Source organism: Primulina tabacum, chromosome 12 (genome assembly GCF_025594145.1).
Source record: "Primulina tabacum isolate GXHZ01 chromosome 12, ASM2559414v2, whole genome shotgun sequence".
Taxonomy (NCBI): domain Eukaryota; kingdom Viridiplantae; phylum Streptophyta; class Magnoliopsida; order Lamiales; family Gesneriaceae; genus Primulina; species Primulina tabacum.
Window position 1 is genome coordinate 29,752,476 of NC_134561.1, and position 20,767 is coordinate 29,773,242.

Genomic DNA, 20,767 nt, shown 5'->3' on the forward strand with positions numbered 1-20,767 from the left:
GGTCGATGTTCGGAGCCCCGAGCCAGGGTATTGATCCCTGGGCTTATTAGATAATGAGGGTATGGAGCCCTGGGCCAGAGACTAGATCCCAAGACTTGGAGTGGTCGAGGTGCGGAGCAACGAGTTAGGGTATTGATATCTGGTCTTATTAGATAACCAGGGTACGGAGCCTTGGGCCGCGGATCGGATCCCGAGATTTGGAGTGGTCGAGGTACGGAGCCCCGAGCCAGGGTATTGAGCCCTGGGCTTATTAGATAACCAGGGTACGGAGCCCTGGGCCAGGGATCATGTCTCGAGACTTGGGAATGGTCAAGGTCTGGAGCCCCGAGCCAGGGTGCAGAGCCTTGGGCTTATTAATAACCAAGGTACGGAGCCTTGGGCCAGAGATCATGTCTCGGGACTTGGGAATAGTCGAGGTACGGAGCCCCGAGCCAGGGTGCAGAGCCCTGTGCTTATTAATAACCAAGGTACGGAGCCTTGGGCCAAGGATCATGTCCCAAAACTTGTGAATTATCGAGGTGCGGAGCCCTGAGCCAGGGTGCAAAGCCCTCGGCTTATTAATAACCAAGGTACGGAGCCTTGGGCCGGGGATCATGTCCCGGGACTTATAGATTAACCGTGGCTTTGTACATCCCGGGTTTAGATATAATATTCATACACTTTCTGAGAAGAAAAGAATTTTCATTATATCTTCAAACAATAATCACATCTTTCAAGTGTAATACTTTTTCAAATGAAATACATTCCACGGTCGCTTGAGAGATAGTCCTTGAGCATCCTCTAAATAAAAATATCCCGAACTAACCTTCCGGGTTATCTTAAATGTCCTTCCCACCGAGCTCCCAATTTACTTACATCTCAGGCATTATTGACTTTTTTCATCACCAGATATCCTATTTGAAAGTCTCGGATTTGGGCTCGTTTCTTATATGATTTCATAACACGGCTTCTGTAAGCTTCCATTCGGATAATAGCCTGCTCTCTTTTCTCTTCCACTAGATTCAACTCCATTGCCCGGCTTCCATCATTGTCATCCAGGTAAGATTCTACCCGGGCAGAAGATTGTCCGATTTCAACAGGAAGAACTGCTTCAGAACCATATATCAGATTAAATGGAGTCTCTTGAGTAGGTGCTCGGGGAGTAGTCTTGTATGCCCAGAGAACACTATGCAATTCCTCCACCCAGTCTTTTCCTTTGCCCTGTTGCCTAGTTTTCAAGGCTTGCACAATAATTCTGTTTACAACCTCTGTTTGACCATTTGCTTGAGGATAAGAAACAGAAGTGAAAGACTGAGTGATTTTCATTTCCTGACACCAAGCTGTGATCTCTTTTCCTTGAAATTGCCTCCCATTGTCTATAATTAGTCTTCTAGGAACTCCAAATCAGCATAGAATATTCTTCCACAGAAACTTCAAAACTTTCTTCTCCGTAATCCTGGCCAAGGTCTCGTCTTCTACCCAATTAGAAAAATAATCAACTGCCAGTGAAAGAAATTTCTTCTGAGCCCAGGAAACTAGAAAGGGACCAACAATGTCCATGTCCCACTGATCAAAGGTGCAATATTCTCAGATAGGCTTCGTAAGAGTGGATGGACTGTGCTGAAAATTAGAATGATGTTGAAAACCATCACACGCTCGGACCACTCGAGCAGAGTCTTAGCTAATACTGAGCCACCAAAATCTGGAAAGCATTGCTTTCTGGGCCAATGTTGTTCCTCTGAGATGCTCTCCACAACACACTTCATGAATCTCTCGGAGGACATAATCCACATCTCCCATAGATAAGCACTTCAACAGAGGTTCCTGAAATAATCTCTTGTACAATATATTATTTAAGAGAACAAACATGAGAGCTTGTCTCTTGATCTTTTGATTTTGAGTTCTATGTTCAGGTAATTCATTATTGACAATGAACTTGATCAGGGATGTCATCCAAGAATCCTCTAATGCTGGCAATATCTCCTCATCCGTGGAAAGAATTAGCCGGGTAACAGGCAATACTTCTCAGATATTGACTTCTGTTAAAGAGGCGGCCATTTTGACCAAAGCACCCGCTTCCCCATTCTCATCCCGGAGAATTTGCTCAATGATCCAATCCACAAATAATTCGACATTGGCTTTAATGAGCTTTAGATATTTAAGCATCATGTCATCCATAGCCTCATAAATGCCCTTTATCTACTGGGTAATTAACTGTGAATTGGAATACAAAATGATCCGAGAAGCTCCAATTTCCCGGGCAGCTCGAATACCGCGAGAACAGCCTCATACTATGCTTCATTAGTTGTAAGGCCCGAGAATTTGATTATCGTAATCGGAAATGATTTGGGGATAAATTGATGTGATTATAGACGGAAAGATTAGACCGGAAAAGACGGAAGAAAACACGAAGTATGTGCGAGGGCAGAACACCTCGCGCATATGCGCGACGAAGATCCGCGCATATGCGCGTGAGTGGCAGAAGACCTCGCGCATATGCGTGAGCCATGCGAGAAGCCAAGGGGAAGTCCAGAGTAGTTGGCGCATATGCGCGACATGGATGGGCGCATATGCACGAGCATGGCAGAGAAGTTGGCGCAATGCGCCGGATGGAGGCGCGCATGGAGGGGCGCATATGCGCGAGTTGTAATGCACCGAGATAGTAAGTCTCGTGCATATGCGCGGGGCTTGGGCGCGCATATGCGCGAGTCATGCAGAATGAAAAAGTGCCATTTGCCCCTTACATGCAACGTGTGTATATATATATATACATATCAGTCTTTGGAAAATTGAAAGAAAGAAACGAGAGCCGAGGGAATTCTCAAATTTTAAATCGTAGAGTTGTGGTTTCTGCAAAATCCACCCGTCTGAATTTGAATCCGAGTACAGTAACGAGTTCCTAGCGACGACAGCTACAACAGGACGTAAGTTTTATTGAATTCTGGTATCATTTGAAATTATGATATTGGGGGAATTGTGATTTGACCGATATATTGTGTTCTGGGTATACTGATCAGTATATAATTGAAGTCAGATCGAAGAACGGACCGTTTATGTAATTGTTATGATTTTCGGAAGTGATATGATTGAGATTGCGCGGATTTGATGTTATGACTTGTTATTATTGAAGATTATGATTCGTATTGATATCGATTATGAATTGTATTATTATATCTGTGATATTGAGATTGACGGGGCTATCAAGACTGTATTATTATGCCGTCGAAACATCAGTAGATTGATTGTGATCAGATTCAGTATTGATTGAGATTGTATCATGATATCGTTGATATGGATCAGATTATGTTTGATTTGAGTATTGATCAGAACAGGTTTTGAATTGAGTTATACATTGATACAGTGTATTCGATATTGTTATTGCCAGATTGATTTGACAGGCAGTGAGTTCGAGACTTCGATAGAGTCAGATCGACAGAACGAAACGAAAGGTATAAATTGATGTTGATACGGGATTGCACAACTTGAGTCCGATTCGACTTGAGTTTCCCAAAATCACATACTTCATCTTATTGCATTGATATTTGCAATTGATGTGATTGCTATCTTTGGTCTATTGATTTATGTATTGAGTCATAGGCTGATACGCCTAGTCTTTGACGATTGATCTCGTGACAGAGGTACCCGATAGTGATGGAATCGTCACTGGGCCATTGCACATTTTTATAGAGGTTTGGCAGGATATGCCAGGGCTGATATGCCTAGATGATTGGCCGATATGCCAGGGCGCATGTGCCTAGTCTGTGACGGATAGGTCAAGAAACCGGATGTTTGGTTATATCGAAGTGGATAGAATTGAAGTTTCTTCTATTACTGATGTTCGATATGGAAAGAGCCAAAGTCCGTGAATAAGAACGTACCACCATCCCGATCGGGAGAGTAGGTGGGTGTATGTTCTTATTCCGATCGGGATCCCTAGATCAGGATGAGTCGAGTCAGAGTCTAGGAATCACGGAGTGTGATTCGGAGTTTGTATTGATTCATGTTTCTGATTTTGATACATGTTATGAATATCTGTTTCATGCTGTTATACTTTTTTATATGAAATGCATGTATACATGATTTATACTGGGAATGTAATTCTCACCGGAGTTATCCGGCTATTGTCTTGTTTGTATGTGTGCTTGACAACAGGTGGGATAGGTTCAAGATCAGGAAGAGGATGAGAGATTATAGTTAGCGTGGAGATCCGGGGCCAGAAGCAGAATAGGATTCAACACTGGATGTATAGTCGCTGAACCTAGTTGAGATAGTGACATGTAGTACATGATTTGTACTTTACTCTTGACATGTATATCAGATAGATTACTGTTACGTTTCCGCATTTATAATTTAAAAGGAAAAAAATTTAGTCCCACTTTTCTTAATTGTTATATTTGACATTAATAATGATTAAGACATGTATTAGCGTCCGGGTCCCCACAGCAGGTGGTATCAGAGCAATAGGTCTAGAACTGTAAGTTTTTGAGACTGAGATAGAAGTTAGTGAGCGGGGTAGAATGAGTTTTCTTTCCTTGTTTTGATTGCTAGCATGATTTACTGCTTTGTAATACATGTTACTTGATTTATCTGATTTGATTTGATAATATGTATTATTTAAAGTGAATCAGAACCGATTCTTGATCAGCAGTAAGATGATCAGAGGAGGACTGAAACAGGTTTTTTGTATCTGGTTACTAACCCTTTTAATAATCAGAATTACCTCCTCGAAGAATCCCAAAACATGGATAGTATCTTGATTGATCAGATGGATGTGTCAGAAACTTCGATGATAATACAGTTGGAGAGGTTTCAATCATTGACATCGCCGATTCTGAATGGTACTGAGATGACGGTTGATTGTGAGAACTGGATAGATGATATAGAGATACTGTTTGATTTACTTGAGCACCCAGATGAACGTAGAGTTAAACTGATTGGGCATCAGTTACAGCGTGGTACAGTGATTACGTGGGGACTCTTTAAAGTGTAATTTTATCGAAGGTTTTTCCCAGTTTCGTACCGAGAAGATAAGATGGCAGAATTTGAAAATTTGAAACAGGGTCAGCTAAACATTGAAGAATATGTTGCTCAATTTTCTACCTTGCTACGTTTTGCTCCTCACGTGGCTGAGAATGATGAAGCTGTGACTGATCAGTTTTTTAAGGGATTGAATCGTGAGATATTGACATTGGTAAACACAGGCCGACCCTATAATTTTGCTAATGCTCTGAGTAGAGCCAAGAGAGCCGAAGCCAGTCTGATGAGACAGAAAGGAGCTTTGTTTGTGCCTCCAGCATCGAGACCACATCAACCATCTCTCGGACTTGAGACTGGTAGTAGCAGTAGTGGAAAGAAAGACTATTTGAAAGCCCGAAAGAAACAGTTCAAGAAGTTAGGAGGCGGTTCGTCTAGTTCCAGTGGTTCTAGTCATAGTTACACCGGGGTCTATTGTAGCATTTGGGGAAGGAGACATCCCACCGAGCAATACCAAGGAGTATTTGGTAGTTGCCACATCTGAAAACGATCAGGACATTTTGCTAGAGTATGTCTACTGAGAGGTTCCCGAAGATCTAAGGGAGCAGAACCATCTGGATCAGTTGCACCGTCTGATAGACAATCACCGGTTGTTCACTCTTTCCAACCACCGACGACTCCTCAATCACAACCAAGGCCAGGACACACCTGACGAGGTAGTGGCAGGCACTTATTTATTGTATGGTTATTTTGCATATGTATTGATGATACTAATGCATTCTATACGATTATTCTTAAATGAATTGCATTGATATATGCTTTGAGTATTGAGTTATTATATGATGTAGTATTGATCTCTTTTCTGTTTGGGAGAGGTTTTGTATTAGTGATATCTGTTAGACATGTTATGCTACACTATGACTGATATGAGATTGAGTTAGATGATATGGTACTTGGGTTATCTGAATGGGATTACATTATTGGGACTGATATGTTGAACAAGTACAGAATTACCGTTGATTATTTCCAACAGATTGTGGCATTCAGACCGGATATGGCTGATGAATGAAAATTTTACGGTAAGGATGTTAGATTAGGATTCCTTGGATATAGGTGATATTGAGAACTCGATTGTTATAGAAAGGAGCGGAGAGATTCCTTATGTATTCAGTTGACTTACTGAAATCGAGCCTATCATTGGCTGATTTGCCAGTGACATGAGAGTTACTGATATTTTTCCCAGATGAGACTACGGGTTTGATTCCAGCCAGGGAGATTGATTTCAGCCTTGACTTGATACCAGGTACTGTTTTATTTTAAAACACCGTACTGAATGATACCGATTGAATTGAGGGATTTGAAAAATCAGATAGCAGATTTATTAACCGAGAGTTACATCTGATTGAGTATTTCTCTTTAGGAATGTATCACCCATGGTTGTGAGTTGATAAACTCTGTGTTCAGAATATTTTGATGATTATCTGATTAGTTGATCTATGATATTCGGGTATATTCGAAGATTATGACTGATTTTGTTGAATATTTGAGGATTGTATTGAATATTCTGGGAACTGGAAAGTTGTATACAGAAACTGTTGAAATGTGCATCTTGATTGAGACAGATTGTATTCAGGGTTTGTTATGTCTGAAGATGATATATCTGTTGATTCTAGTACAGTGAAGCCGTGATTAGTTGACTGAGATCGACATCAGTGTCAGAAACTTGTAGTTGCATGAGTTAGCAGGCTACTGTATATGTTTGTTATTTTGAATTTCTTGAGAATGACTATTTTCTGCAGTAGTATTTGATACAAATTGTATGTAGTTGAGACTCGATACTGTACAAACCAAACCAGAGCTGATTTTGAGAGTTAAAACAGTTCAGAAAGTTCAGAATGGGCAGAACTTGATTATCGATAGACAGAGCAAGGTATCGATCAGAATATCAGGTATGTGATATTGCATTGTATATGAATAACCGATGGGTTATACCAGATATTTCGGATTTGACATGATAAGATGTTGTCAGAAATGCACAATTGTTGATTCAGTATTCATCCTGATAGCAAGAAGATATATGATAATTTGAAAAGACAGCTTGGATAGAAACAGATGAGATTAGATGTAGCAGAGTTTGTACTGAAATGTCTGAATTACTGATAGATGAAGATAGAAAGAGTGAAACCAGGAGAGTGGTTATATAGCTTATCGATTCCTGAAGAGAAATGGAATTACATTTTCAGGGATATCGTGATGAAGCTACCGCATTCCTCCTGAAAATGAACATTGATTTGAGTTAGGAGTGACAGACTGACTAAGTCTGCGGGTTCTAATTGGTACATGAAGACGTACAAATATAACTAGATTACTGAGATTTCTGACGAAGAAGTGATCAGATTACACAGAGTGCCGAGAGATGAATTATGTCAGACCATGATTTCGGTTGACTTTGCACTTTTGACAAGAGTCGTAGTAGGCTCTAGGTATGGAATTATGTTTGAATACTGCATAGCATTCACCGAATGACGGATAGTCAGAGTGAATTATCCAGATACTGGAAGATATAGTTAGAGCTGTAGTGCTTGATTTTAGCACCAGTTGGCAGGATTTATGTCATGTCGTGAGTTTTCGTACAACAACAGCTATCAGACGAGTATCGAGGTGGCACCATTTGAAACGTTGTACGTAAGAAGTGCAGATTCCCGCTTTATCTAGATGATATCTATGAGGTTCCTGAGATTGGACCTGATATGATTAGAGATGTAACTGAAAAGTGAACCGGATTCAGAAAAGAAATGTAGACAGCTTAGAATAGAAAGATTAAATATGCCAACGTCAAAAGATGACCGTTGATATTTAAGGCAGAAGACTGAATATTGAATTAACTGGAATTAAACAGGGTTGATAACAGCTGTTGATGTTGATTTATTATGAGCTGTTGATTAGTATATACGGAGGTTGGATAGCCAGTATTTTGAGAATGAATTTATCAGAGTTACTTCAAGTTATATTATGATATTATATTTCTTGAAATATTATTCCAGATTTAAATCAGAATCAGTAAAAGAAAGATAATTCAGAATGAGGATTATTCTGCTGTTCAATAGAGTTGTTAGAATATTGAAGAAGCGATCGGAGAAACAGAATCTGATATGAGACAACGAATCCCAGAATTGTTTTGTTGAGGTGAGTTCTCTTTTAGCTTTTGTATATATCTCCTTCTTGTATCTGAATTGGTATCTGATATGATTACCTGTGATATACGAATTGATTGCCTGTGATTTCGGGGATGAAATCGTATCTTAGGGGCGAGAAACGTAAGGCTCGAGAATTTGATTATCGTAATCGGAAATGATTTGGGGATAAATTGATGTGATTATAGACGGAAAGATTAGACCGAAAAAGACGGAAGAAAACATGAAGTATGTGTGAGGGCACAACACTTCGCGCATATGCGCGACGAGGATCCGCGCATATGCGCGTGAGTGGCAGAAGACCTCGCGCATATGCGCGATAAGTGTGCGCGCATATGCGCGAGCCATGTGAGAAGCCAAGGGGAAGTCCAGAGTAGTTGGCGCATATGCGCGACATGGATGGCGCATATGCGCGAGCATGGCAGAGAAGTTGGCGCATATGCACCGGATGGAGGCGCGCATATGCGCGAGTTGTAATGCACCGAGATAGTAAGTCTCGCGCATATGCGCGGGGCTTGGGCGCGATTTTCCAAAGACTGATATGTATATATATACACACATGTTGCATGTAAGGGGCAAGTGGCACTTTTTCATTCTGCATGACTCGCGCATATGATTAAAACTAATGCTATGAAAATATTGCTATACAATTAAGCTCAATCGTTTGGGAAATGTCCCAATTCAATTTTAGATATTTGGTTCATTTTCCGGTTTGGTGCCAAATATTTCAGTGTTCCTGGTTTAGTCCTAGACGTTAACCAATTTTGATCTAGTTGGTTCTTCTGTCAATTTAATGGTTATAGATAACAGTAGACATGACATTTGATAGGGAAAGTCCTGGTTCAGTCCTAGATATTTGGCCCATTTCCCTGTTTGCTCCCAAATATTTTGGCTTTCCTGGTTTTGTCCTAAACGTTTACACATTTTTACCGAGTTGTTCATTCCGTCAATTCAATTGTTAAAACTAATGGTAAACATAAAAATTGACAGTCACATCCTTAAAATCCTCAAAATCCAAATCAGATGCCCTAATTTCTAGTCCAATTCGAGCACTGGCAATTTTTTTTCTTTCTCGCTGCCATCACACTCGGAAACTTGGCTCCATTTTGAGAACGAATTGATGCTGCTGCACACAACTAATCTATAAAATGTAACTCGGGCTTCCTCTCTCGCATGAGCCTTCTTTATTTTAGTGGTAAATTAAACACATCATATTTTGAATTATTTTTAATTGTTTCATTTTAGGGTCAAATATAGAGGAAACATATGTAGTTTGCATTGGATGCAAACTTGGTTTTTATGAGTATTTAGACAGAGAAAATATTCAAGTAACAAATTCAGTGGCGCTTCTCATAGTTTTTATCAGAGCAGGACGAAGCAATAAGAGTTTTTTGACTTGTTTATAGAGAATTTAGCCACCAAAAGTCTTTTCCTCTACGTCAACTAACATGTGTCATTTTTATTGTTAGTTTTAATCATTAAATTGAGGGAAGCACCAACTCGATCAAAATTTGTAAACGTCGAAATATTTGGTACAAAACCAGGAAAAGGCCAAACATTTGAGATTGAACCGAGTCTTTCTCCCGTTAAATTTAATCATTAAATTAATGATAGGATCAACTCAGGAAAAACTTTGAAATGTTTAGAACTGCAAAGGGTACGCCGTAACATTTGGGACTGAACTGAAAAAGGAGTCAAACATATGTGATTGAACTGAATCTTTCCCCAAATATTTATATAATATAGAAAAATCAACTTTTCATTCCTGCAATCAAATTTGTACACAATCATATTTCAAAATGTTAATGTATATTAAAAAATAATAAATTTGTTGTTATTTGCACTCTATTTTATTGTATATACACTTCACTTAATGTGTAAAATTTATTCATGAAGAGAGTGTAAATAACAAAATGACGTGTAACGATATCCATAATAAATAATAGGAGATCGTGGTATATGATATGCATGCGTTTCGTAGAAAAATTAGAGAATGAAGTAATATTTAAAATTTTAAAATGAAAGTTACTGACTTTTAAAAATTGGGAGGATAGAAGATAAAATAAAATTTTAAGAAAAATGCGATTTATAAAGTTGGATGATTAAAAGATGTTTTGAAAATTATAAAAAAAATTTACCATCGTACCAAAGTTATTTAATAAAGAGAAATTTAACTTTAACAAATAGTATATATATCAAATAAAAATTTGTATTCCTTCAAAAAAGGAAAACATAAATTTGTATGAGTATAATTCATATCCCAAACGCGGTTTATTTCTCTAACTAATTTGTAAAATATTTCATGTTTTTATTAATGATTATACATGTGTGTGCATACACATTGTATTTTCTGCTACATTTTTGTATTATTATCAGCTTAATTAAGATTTTTTAAAGGAAAAATTTGCGAGGCTTGGGCCAATCTCACTAGCCCAACAAACCCAATTACTACTCAACCATCTTTTTTAAAAAACAAATTTTCTTTTTATTGTATATCAAAAAAGTCTCGTAAGACGGTCTCGTTTGTCTATTTTGTAAGATCGATATTCTATTCATGGAAAAATATTATTTTTATTGTAATTAGTAGGGTTGACCCGTCATACGAATAAAGATCTGTGAGATAGTCTCACAAGATACCTATTTTTTATTATAATATAAGATATTCGAGCTTTGTTTTATTAATCGCCTATAGTTCAGGCGACATTTCCCCATTATAGCCTCTCAAGTGAGTCGAGAATCGAGATGCCGTCATAATTTATACATACTAATGGAAGATATCCCTAGGAGTTACATCCGTGGGATTGGGAGAAAAAAGACATATCTTAGATGGATCCCACAGCAAAATAGGTGGTGTCCCAACTCATTTAGCATACTTGGAAAAAAATATATTTGTGGTGTAGCATTGTTGAATCCGTTTAAATACCACACGAAGACCAAATATGCATGAAGCTTATAAAGTGTACAATCCTCGGCATAAAAATATATTTTATTGGCTGTAATAATTATCCCTATTTAATAGAGTGATCGATCTGTGGTGCTTGAGCTGCTGTGCGGTTTAAAAGATTTGAATTGTTCAAGTACCATCAACTATAGCTTTTGGTAAAGCGGCAAGCGCTCGGTCCTACATTTGACATCGAAGTCAAGGTCACGGGTTCGATTCTCATTGATTGCAAGGAGTGCAATTATTGAGAGGGAGATTGTTGGGTGCAATAATTGTCCCTACTAGATAAAACAATCGAACCGTGGTACTTGAGCTGCCATGCGGTTTAAAATATTTGAGTTGCATCATTACCATCAGTTATAACTTTCGTTAAAGCGGTAAGAAATCGATCTTGCACATTTTGATTAAAATTATAATATATCAATTTTGTTTTCTTTTAAGACTCCGAAAGATTGAAGTTATTCGAAATTTGAGGAATATATACGGTCGGCCACTCATAATTTCCTAGATGGCAAAAAAGTCTTTGAAGAATCCATTCCTACTATGAAATGCATCTGCTTAATTAATTAAATTTTATATAATTATATAATGTTTATGTCTTCTTCACGATTATTAATTAAGAGACGGCAACATAAAAAATTGTACTATTCAATAATTACCATATTATTATAATTGATTTAAATTATGAATGATGTGATCTCGCTGAAATGGATGAGCCGGGTAAGGGGCTCCAACGGATCAAACCAGTAATATTTAGTGTTTGGGAGTTTGAGTGAAGATAATGGCTGCAACAACACCTGCAAACAAGAAAAGAACTCGTGAATGGGTGCCGGAGGAGTGTCCGGCGTAGCACTCCGATACTTAAGTTAGCGGGTTGAGGATGAACACAATCAAATATATGAGAGAATATATGTAAATGCTTGAGAGTTTTTTGAATTCAGAGTCATTAAATGAGAAGTATATGATAGGTCTGGTTTTCACATGTTTTATTGCATTAGTTTGTGTGTGTTTGCATTGTGCATGCGTACATTTCATTTACATTTTGTTTGTTTTAGAGTAAACATATGCATTTGATCATGTTTCACTTGTGGGTAACAAATTTTCAGGAAAAATGACCGAAAAATCGAAACCGGAGCAAAAGGTGCAAAAATGGGCAGAAAGACTGGCGCCGGAGCGGTAGAAATTTATCGCCCGGGCGAGAAGTGACTCACAAGCCAAATTACAGAAGATATGGCGCTCGGGCGGTAATATTCTACCGCCCGAGCGCGAGATTTATCCTCCGAAGAAAAAATTTCCAGAACATGTGGCGCTCGAGCGGTAATATTCTACCGCCCGAGCGTGAATGCCGCATTCCTCAAGAAATATTACAGAAGATGTGACGCTCGAGCGGTAATTTTCTACCTCCCGAGCGCCACCTATTTTTGGAAAAATACATTTGCCGATTCCTTACCTTAGTCTTGGGATGTGGATGATATGGGAAGGATTTTTGGACGTTTTTGAATCATTCAGACTTCATTGGAGCAGCCGCCACAAGCTTGAAGAGGGTTTTTGCGCTTGGATTGAAGATTCGAAATTTTCCGGGCATCGTTCTTCGTGTTTTTCGTCAATTCTAGTATTTCTAATTTAGTTTTCATCTTTTAAACTTTGTTTTGTTTATTTTTAATATGAATTCGAGTAGCTAAACCTTTATTATTTGTTGGTATTTAAGGGGATCCTACCCCAAACTTTGATATAATTAATTTACATATCGATTTCTGATTTCTTCTTGATTATACTATTGTTTTATTGTGTTGTTAAAGCGTAGCTAACTTTAACAATGTTTTTATATTGCGAGTGAGTTCGAGAGAATAACTTGTGATAGTAACGAGTAGTATAATCCGTGGATATACAATTTAGATAGATATATGAAATTAGATACGCGCCGATAGTCATAGTTCGGTAGGGCGAAAACTAGGGGATTTCATAGATCGACATGCAATTTGCTCTTGATAAATAATTAAAGACGTTTAATTACTTCATTGAGTAGAATTAGTTTGGCATAGCTCGAGAGAGTGTGTTCAATTGAATAGGAAATCTTGTCGGAAGCATACATTCACTCTCGAACGAATTAATTAATTAACGAGGAGTAGATGAAACGAAATTCCAAACAAGTCCATTTCTCATTGAATTTTTTATCAACCATTTTAGATATTATATCTCATTATTTAATTCTTGAATATTCTTATTTGCACGTTTATTTGATCATAGTAGTAATTATCAATCAATCAATTTTTGTTGCTAAAGATTTAATAACTGAAAATAATAATTGTCAAATACAGTATTCAGTGGAACGATACTAGTACTCACATACATTATACTATTACTTGACATCGGGCACTTGCGATTAATTTTTGAGCATACAAAATCATATTTTTATTAAGGATTCCACAGTGCAAGTTTTGCTCGATCAAGTTTTTGGCGCCGTTGCCGGGGACTGTTAATCTACAATTTTATTTTCAATTATTTACGTTAGCATTCTCTATTTTACTTTGTTCGACACCTTCGATTTCTTCGCAGGTATCTCTCTTGTGCATGCCAAGGTCTCTAGAGTCTGAACTAGAGATATTCAATCCCAAGATTGAAAGAACCCTACGCAGGAGACGACAACAGCAGAGGCTTAAAGACATAATGAACAGGAACGAACGTGATGAGTAGCATCACGAAGATCTAAGGGTCGAAGAGCCAAGGCGCATACCCATGCTTGAGTATGCGCAACCGTCACTTGATGGAGCACGTCCAAGCATAGTGCGACCAACTGTCAGGGCAAACCAGTTTGAGATCAAGCCAGCCATAATTCAAATGATCCAGAACACTGTCCAATTCGGTGGGAATGCGCTGGATGATCCGAACACTCACATCGCCGACTTCTTAGAAATTTGCGATACTTTTAAATTTAATGGAGTTTCAGATGATGCTGTTAGACTACGTTTATTTCCGTTCTCTTTGCGTGATAAAGCTAAATCTTGGTTAAATTGTTTGCCTGTAGGATCAATCACAACTTGGGAAGACATGGCTAAGGCATTCCTCTTGAAATACTTTCCTCCATCGAAAACCATGAAGCTGCAAGCGGACATAACCACCTTCTCTCAATTTGAGTAGGAGTCACTCTACGAGGCTTGGGAGCGCTACAAAGACTTATTGCGAAGATGTCCACATCATGAGTTGCCTCTCCAAACTTTCTACTATGATTAATTTCATCTAACAGAACCATGATAGATGCTGCGGCCTACGGAAATCTGTTGAGGAAAACGGCCGAAGAGGGTTATGAGTTACTAGAGGAGATGGCTGCTAGCAGCTATAACCCTCAATCTGAGAGTAACACTCAGCGAAGGAATGCAGGAGTACACCAGGTAACTGATTTTTCAGCTGTCACTGCACAATTAGAAGCACTTAACAGGAAAATAGACAGCATGAACGTAAACGGGACAGCGATGCGCCTGCAAGAGATATTTTGTAAAAAATACGGAGGAGAACACTATGTTAAGGAATGTCAAGACAGTGGTCATTTCTATGTGAATGAGGAGGCACCAGTGAATCAAGTGGGGATTCAAAATCGTCCGAGGAATGATCCTTATTCAAATACATATAATCCTGGATGGAGACAACACCCCAACTTCTCATGGGGTGGTCAAGGCAGTCAGGCTCGACCACAAGGAGGACAGCAGTATAGTAAGCAACCGATGTATAGACATGAGCCTCGAGATGAGAAATCAAGTTTGGAGCAAATGATGTCTAAGTTCATTTCAGCCACCGAGACTAGACTACAAAACCAAGATGCATCAATAAAGGGCTTGGAGAATCAGATAGGTCAGTTGGCTAAATTGATCACGAGCAGATAACCGGGCACCTTACCAAGCAACACGGCCGAAAGAGCAAGTGAAAGCCATAGCATTGAGGAGCGGAAAATGGCTTGAACAAGAAGAGAAAGAAAAAGAAGATCAACGAGAGGGAGCGGTTGACACATCTACAGGTAAATCTTCTAAATCTACACCCGCACCCACTGCACAATCTACAATTGCAATTCCCCCACCTTTCTCTGCAGCATTAAAAAAGGCGAGATTGGATGCGCAATTTGGTAAGTTCTTAGAGATATTCAAAAAATTTCACATTAATATTTCTTTTGCTGATGCTCTGATGCAAATGCAGAGCTATGCTAAATTTCTGAAAGACAATATAGCTAACGAGAGGAAGTTGGAAGATCACATGACGATAAACTTGACTGAGAACTGCTCTGCATTGGTACAAAACAAGATACCACCGAAACTAAAAGACCAGGGAGTTTTTTTTATTCCTTGCGTGATTGGTGATATTGTTTTTCATAAAGCCTTGTGTGATCTTGGAGCAAGTATAATCTTATGCCTTTATCTGTATTCAGGAAACTTGGATTGGGCGAGCCTAAACAAACACAGATGTCCTTACAACTAGCTGACGGTTCCGTAAAACATCCACGAGGAGTCAAAGAAGATGTGTTGGTGAAAGTGGGAAAGTTTACATTTCCTACAGATTTTGTGGTGCTTGACATGGAAGAGGATAGGGAGGTGCCTTTGATTTTAGGAAGACCGTTCTTTGAAACCGGCAAGGCCGTGATTGAAGTGCAAGAAGGGAAGTTGAGATTGAGAGTGGGAAAGGAAGAAATCACTTTTAATGTTTTTAATGCTCTTAAGCACACACTGCACACTAATGATTGTTTTATAGTTGATTCATCGGATTCACTTGTGTGTCAATTTGTGCAGGATGCTATGAAGGACCCATTGGAAGCTACGCTCACCACTGAATTGAAGGAGGATGAACTTGATGAAGAAAATTTGCAAGAGTGGCGTACTGTAATGCCAACCATCAATGGAAGAATACAGAAAGGATGAAATTGGAAGACATGGGGGATCGAAGAGATTTGACCCCTCAGAAGTCAAACATTTAGGAACCGCCAACACGTGAGCTAAAACCACGGCCTCCACACCTGAAGTACGTGTACTTAGAGCGTACAAAGCGAGCACCTGACAAGCGCATCACGTCGAGAGAATTCAAAGAAGGTGAAACGGTGCTGCTATACAACTCCAAGCTGCGCCTGTTTCCTGGCAAGCTCAAGTCAAGGTGGACGGGCCCTTACATGATCACCAAGGTGTTTCCACTGGGAGACATAACTGTGAGAGATGAAAAAAATGAGTCATTCACAGTCAATGCTCAACGACTGAAGAAATATTTAGGTGGCACAGGGGAACGACAAATTGGAGTCACTCGATTCCAAAACAATCAGAATTGAGGGGAACCTGCAGTCTAGCTCTCGACTATAAATTGAGAACTAATTTCTTTCCCTCTCTACTCGTTTTAAGTTTCTTTCTTGTACTTTTGTTGAGTTTTACAGTTTCAGTTTGACTATCTTTAGCAGGGGGATGCAGCCGGAGTGTCACCACCGGAGCACGACGAGGAGGAACCTTGATCAGGGGAGTTCACTGTTTCCCCTTCTTTGCATTTCCATTTTCTACTGTTTATGTTTTATTTCTAATTGTTGTTTCATTTGGGCATTTATTTTGCATTTGTTTCTGTGTCTGCATTAATGTTTGCATTTATGTGTTTTCGTCTTTGGTGCAATGGGGACATTTCACACACTTAGTATGAGGGGTCGGTTAGTATGTGTCTCGCATGTGAGTCAGTTGATGGTGAAACAAGTAAATTGGTAGCCAATGATGATTTTGGGCTAAATGAACTTCATGCTGCTTAGTCTTATCACTCGTTATGAATCCCCCGGTGAATTGAAATTTTTTATATATGCACATATATTGGATTTTGATAGTGGTGTCAATGACAGTTAAATTCAAAATAATCTGTGAGGGGAACTGGAGAAACATAAAATGCGAGTAGAACTTAAATGATTACATGTTGAAATGAGTAACCAACCAGTAGCATGAACTCAAGTAGAAAATCCTTCATCCCAATCGTGCATAGGACCGAAAAGTTCATCCCTAGGCCAGATAAATAAACATAACCTATATCCCAAGCATAGGGAGTACGCATGAGAAAACAATGCGGCAAAAAAAAAAAAGAGAAAAAAGGGGATGTAAGGTGTGGGGGAGCCAAAAAGGGATGAAATTCTATCCCAAGGCTAACAAGATGGAGATGTAAGGCGTTGAGGAATGTCAGAGAAAATTTCTGACAAGTGCATAGTGAAAATGATCTACGTACCCCCAATCTTTCTGAACCACTTAAGCACTTACGGCTATTGACTCCCTACATTGTGTTTTCAACTATGAAACTCTACCACTTTACGTGTTTACTGGTTGGTCCCAAATGGAAACAGAACTCAAGAAAGAGAAACTTGCGTTGACTTGTTGATTCGACGAACCACATGATTTGCGAATAATACTGTCTGAAACACAAGTTAGAAAAATCCACAGCACACACGACCACACCTTGTAGAAAAATACAAATGTTTTGTGATGTTTTGAAAGGGGTATTAATGGATGTTGTGTCTTGACTAAGTGGATGTGGTTTACAAACCCGCTGAGGCAGGAGATGTCAGTTTGCTACTTCGCCATCAATATAGTTATTTTAATACGTTCACATTGTCTAACGCCCCGAAAATTTAAAGGTCAACGCGAAACACATGCATATAAATTATTATATTCTCCTGTATTTTTAATTAAATGTTTTAGTTGCATGAATTAATTATATTGTGCATAATGGTATGTTAAAAATATATTTTCTACATTGTTGCATTAAAATGTATTTTTAAAGGTTATTCAAGTTGCGATCGAGAAACGGAGACCGAGGGCTGAAAAATAGAAAATGTTTTTATTAAATAATTATTTTTAATTATTTAAAATATGGGTGATGCTGTTTATTATTTTTGAAAATAAGGGGTTTTGAGGTGATTTTATACGCCGGGACGTAATTTTTATAGGTGGTGGATTTTCAACAAAAATACGAATGCAATGGCAACCCGACTAATAAATTCACAAACTTATTTAAGCAAAAATTAATTTTAATATTTTAATTGAGCACTAATGGGCTATTTGGGCCTAATTTATTTTTCTAATGGGCCTAAACCTTGATTAGTGTTTTATTTAGTATTTAAAAGTGCAAAACCCCACCCTAAACCCTTGCATATGCACGCCTCAATCACCTACACACTTCATACTCTTATTTCCTCCCAAGACACAAGACACACGCACACAGCAATTTGAAAGAAAAAAAAATTTGAAAGCTTTAGGGGTTCAAGCCATCGTCTTTGTGCCACCGTTCTCCGCAATCGCCAACAAGTTTTTCGTGCGTTTAATACGCAAAGGCACGCCATATTTCTTTCTTTCAAACATCTATCACACCATAATATTTATTTGATCATGATTTGAAAGAAAACTTGACACACAAATTTATTTTCGTAACTATGTGTATATAGGTGTTAAACTTGTGTTATTTGATTCCAAAATCATGTTTTTATATGTGCTAGAGGGCTGCCATGATTAGGACTTGAACAAGCATGAATTCACGTGAGTTTAGAGCCCTAATAACACACCAAAACACTGCACAACCACAGCACACACAAGCTGGAACCAAAATTCTGTCATGGTATATGTAGGGCTCGGTTGTGAGGGGCTATGATGCATGACTTGGCTTGGGCCACGGCAGGGGCTTGGCTTGGGTCGGGGGAAGAGTCCTAGCCACGCTAGGACTCGAGACCAAGGGTTGGGGAGGAGTCCTAGCAAGCTAGGACTCCACCCGAGATTGATGATCAAGGGTGTGCGCAGGTTTCAAAAGAAGGTGCAGGGAGGAGGGGCTCGGCCAGGGGGCTTGGGCTGGGTTATGTTAGGTCCTTAGGGTCCTAGAAGGGTGCTAGAGAGGTTGGTTCAGGTCCTGGTGTGGCTGGCTAAGTCCTAGCAACAGAAACGTAGAGGCCATGGTAGGTGGGTTCTCGGCCAGAAATTGCTACTGTTGTAGAGCCTCGGTTTTGGGGCTAGGGTCGAGTCCTATGGGTTCTAAGGGTGAGTGAGGGTCCCTAGAGAGGTTGGTCATGAGTTGGGACAGGGTGGCTCGATGTGGCTCGAGCCAAACACAGAAAAACGTGGAGTACACTTTCAAGGGGCACAGGTTGCTGTCTGAATTCAGTGGCTTTGCTGCTGGGTTGTAGGGATTGAGTTGGTCTTAGCTTGGGCTGGGCATGGTCCAGGGATGGTGAGGGTCGTGTGGGCTCGGTGGTGGCTCGATTGGGAGAGTCCTAGACTAGTTAGGAGTCCTAACACCAAAGGAAACACACCCCACACACATGCAGAATTTGGTGCTTCTGTCCAGGGGAGTTTGAGCGACTTAGGGGCTTGTTCTTTGGGCGGGGCTTGGTTAGTAGGGTCCCTAGGTTGGTTGGCTAGGGTTTGGCTCGAGGTGGCTCGGGCGTGGCTCAGGTAAATTGAGAGATGGCTCGGTGTGTTCGTCGAAGGGTCAAAAATGAAAATTAAAGAAGGGAAAATTGATCCAAGGGTTGTGGCTCATGACCTGGAAGGGTAGAATAAATTATAAAAAGGTTATGTTTAAAATTTGGGATCAAAATAATGAGTTTTGGATTTATTCAGGATTTAATCACCGCACGAAACGCAAATTAACGAGTTAATTAAAACGCTTAGTTTTAGGCTTTATAAAATTATGAAAAATTAGGTTTGAGCTTAAATAATTATTAAAAGTCTAAGTTTTTAATTTGTGAATTTTATATTAAAGTTTGAGATTTTTTCGAGATTAAAACACCGTTAAAACAATTAAGTAAAGATAAATAAAAAAGTCTAATATTTAAGTTAAATAAAATTATGAAAAAATTCATGTAAGCTTAAATAATTATTTGGGACATGTTTGAGTCGTGAAATCAAGAAAAAGTCGAAAACGTAAAATGTCGAGCCCAGGGGTAAAACAGTCTTTTTACACCTATAAATTAGTAAACGTCATGGCAGTGCCTTAAATGCTGTTTTTATGATATTATAATTATTTTTAAATTTTTATGAAATATTCATGATTAAATTATGATTTTTAAATGTTTAAGGGATTTTATGATTTAAGGAAGACATTTAAAAGACATGTTGCATGCTTGGTTTCAAAAACAAAATGTTATGTTATGCATGATTTTTATAAAGTGATGAGAATGTAAATGTTGAAGGAAGTGAAGTGATTGTGACTAATTCGTTAATGTTGGCGACATCGTGAGGGTTATGGTCCCAGTGGGAGGCCGACGATCGTGTTTCCATCATTGCGAATATGTGGTAACGGTTATGTGGTAACGGTTTTCTTGTAACGGTAAGAATGGGAATATCGTGAGGGGAAAAGGCCTCAGAGCGAGCCCATTTATAGGAAAAGGCCCCCGAGGGAGCCCCGACGATCGTATTTCTATTCGATCATGATAGGCCAAGGCTCAGTTGACCGGTGAGAGTGTCGCTGATGTCCCCGCCGCCCAGTACTGCGGTTTCATGTAGATGGATCCATCGATTTTCATGTCATGTTGAGGAAAGTCACAATTAACGATCTGAATTCAACAAAGGAAAAGGAAAATGTTCATGATCATGTTAAAGGTTTTATGTCATGTCATGTTGAGTAAAAAGGAAATTCATGTTTGCATTACATGAAAATGTTTATGCTTAAGTTGATGCATCATTATGAAAATGTTTCTATT

General features: G+C 39.0%; 2 protein-coding genes across 2 annotated transcripts; one reads left to right on the forward strand and one right to left on the reverse strand.

Annotated features, from left to right (window-relative positions):
- Positions 1-858: 858 nt before the first annotated feature.
- Positions 859-1,305, reverse strand: LOC142520321 (uncharacterized). Its single transcript, XM_075623323.1, has one exon. The coding sequence runs from the start codon at positions 1,303-1,305 to the stop codon at positions 859-861; it is 447 nt and encodes a 148-aa protein (XP_075479438.1).
- Positions 1,306-13,926: 12,621 nt separating this feature from the next.
- On the forward strand, positions 13,927-16,387 carry LOC142520322 (uncharacterized). The gene is made up of 6 exons (XM_075623324.1): positions 13,927-14,222; positions 14,333-14,628; positions 14,963-15,455; positions 15,503-15,773; positions 15,861-15,950; positions 16,046-16,387. The coding sequence occupies exons 1-6, from the start codon at positions 13,927-13,929 to the stop codon at positions 16,385-16,387; spliced, it is 1,788 nt and encodes a 595-aa protein (XP_075479439.1).
- The last annotated feature ends 4,380 nt before the right edge of the window (positions 16,388-20,767 follow it).

Excerpts from the sequence above, each read along its gene's own strand:
- LOC142520321 (XM_075623323.1), bottom strand. The coding sequence starts at position 1,305 with ATGAAAATCACTCAGTCTTTCACTTCTGTTTCTTATCCTCAAGCAAAT.
- LOC142520322 (XM_075623324.1), top strand. The coding sequence starts at position 13,927 with ATGATCCAGAACACTGTCCAATTCGGTGGGAATGCGCTGGATGATCCG. Across the intron at positions 14,629-14,962 it reads TAAGGAATGTCAAGACAGTG|ATAACCGGGCACCTTACCAA; the intron begins GTCATTTCTATG and ends GATCACGAGCAG. Across the intron at positions 15,774-15,860 it reads AGGAAGAAATCACTTTTAAT|GATGCTATGAAGGACCCATT; the intron begins GTTTTTAATGCT and ends CAATTTGTGCAG.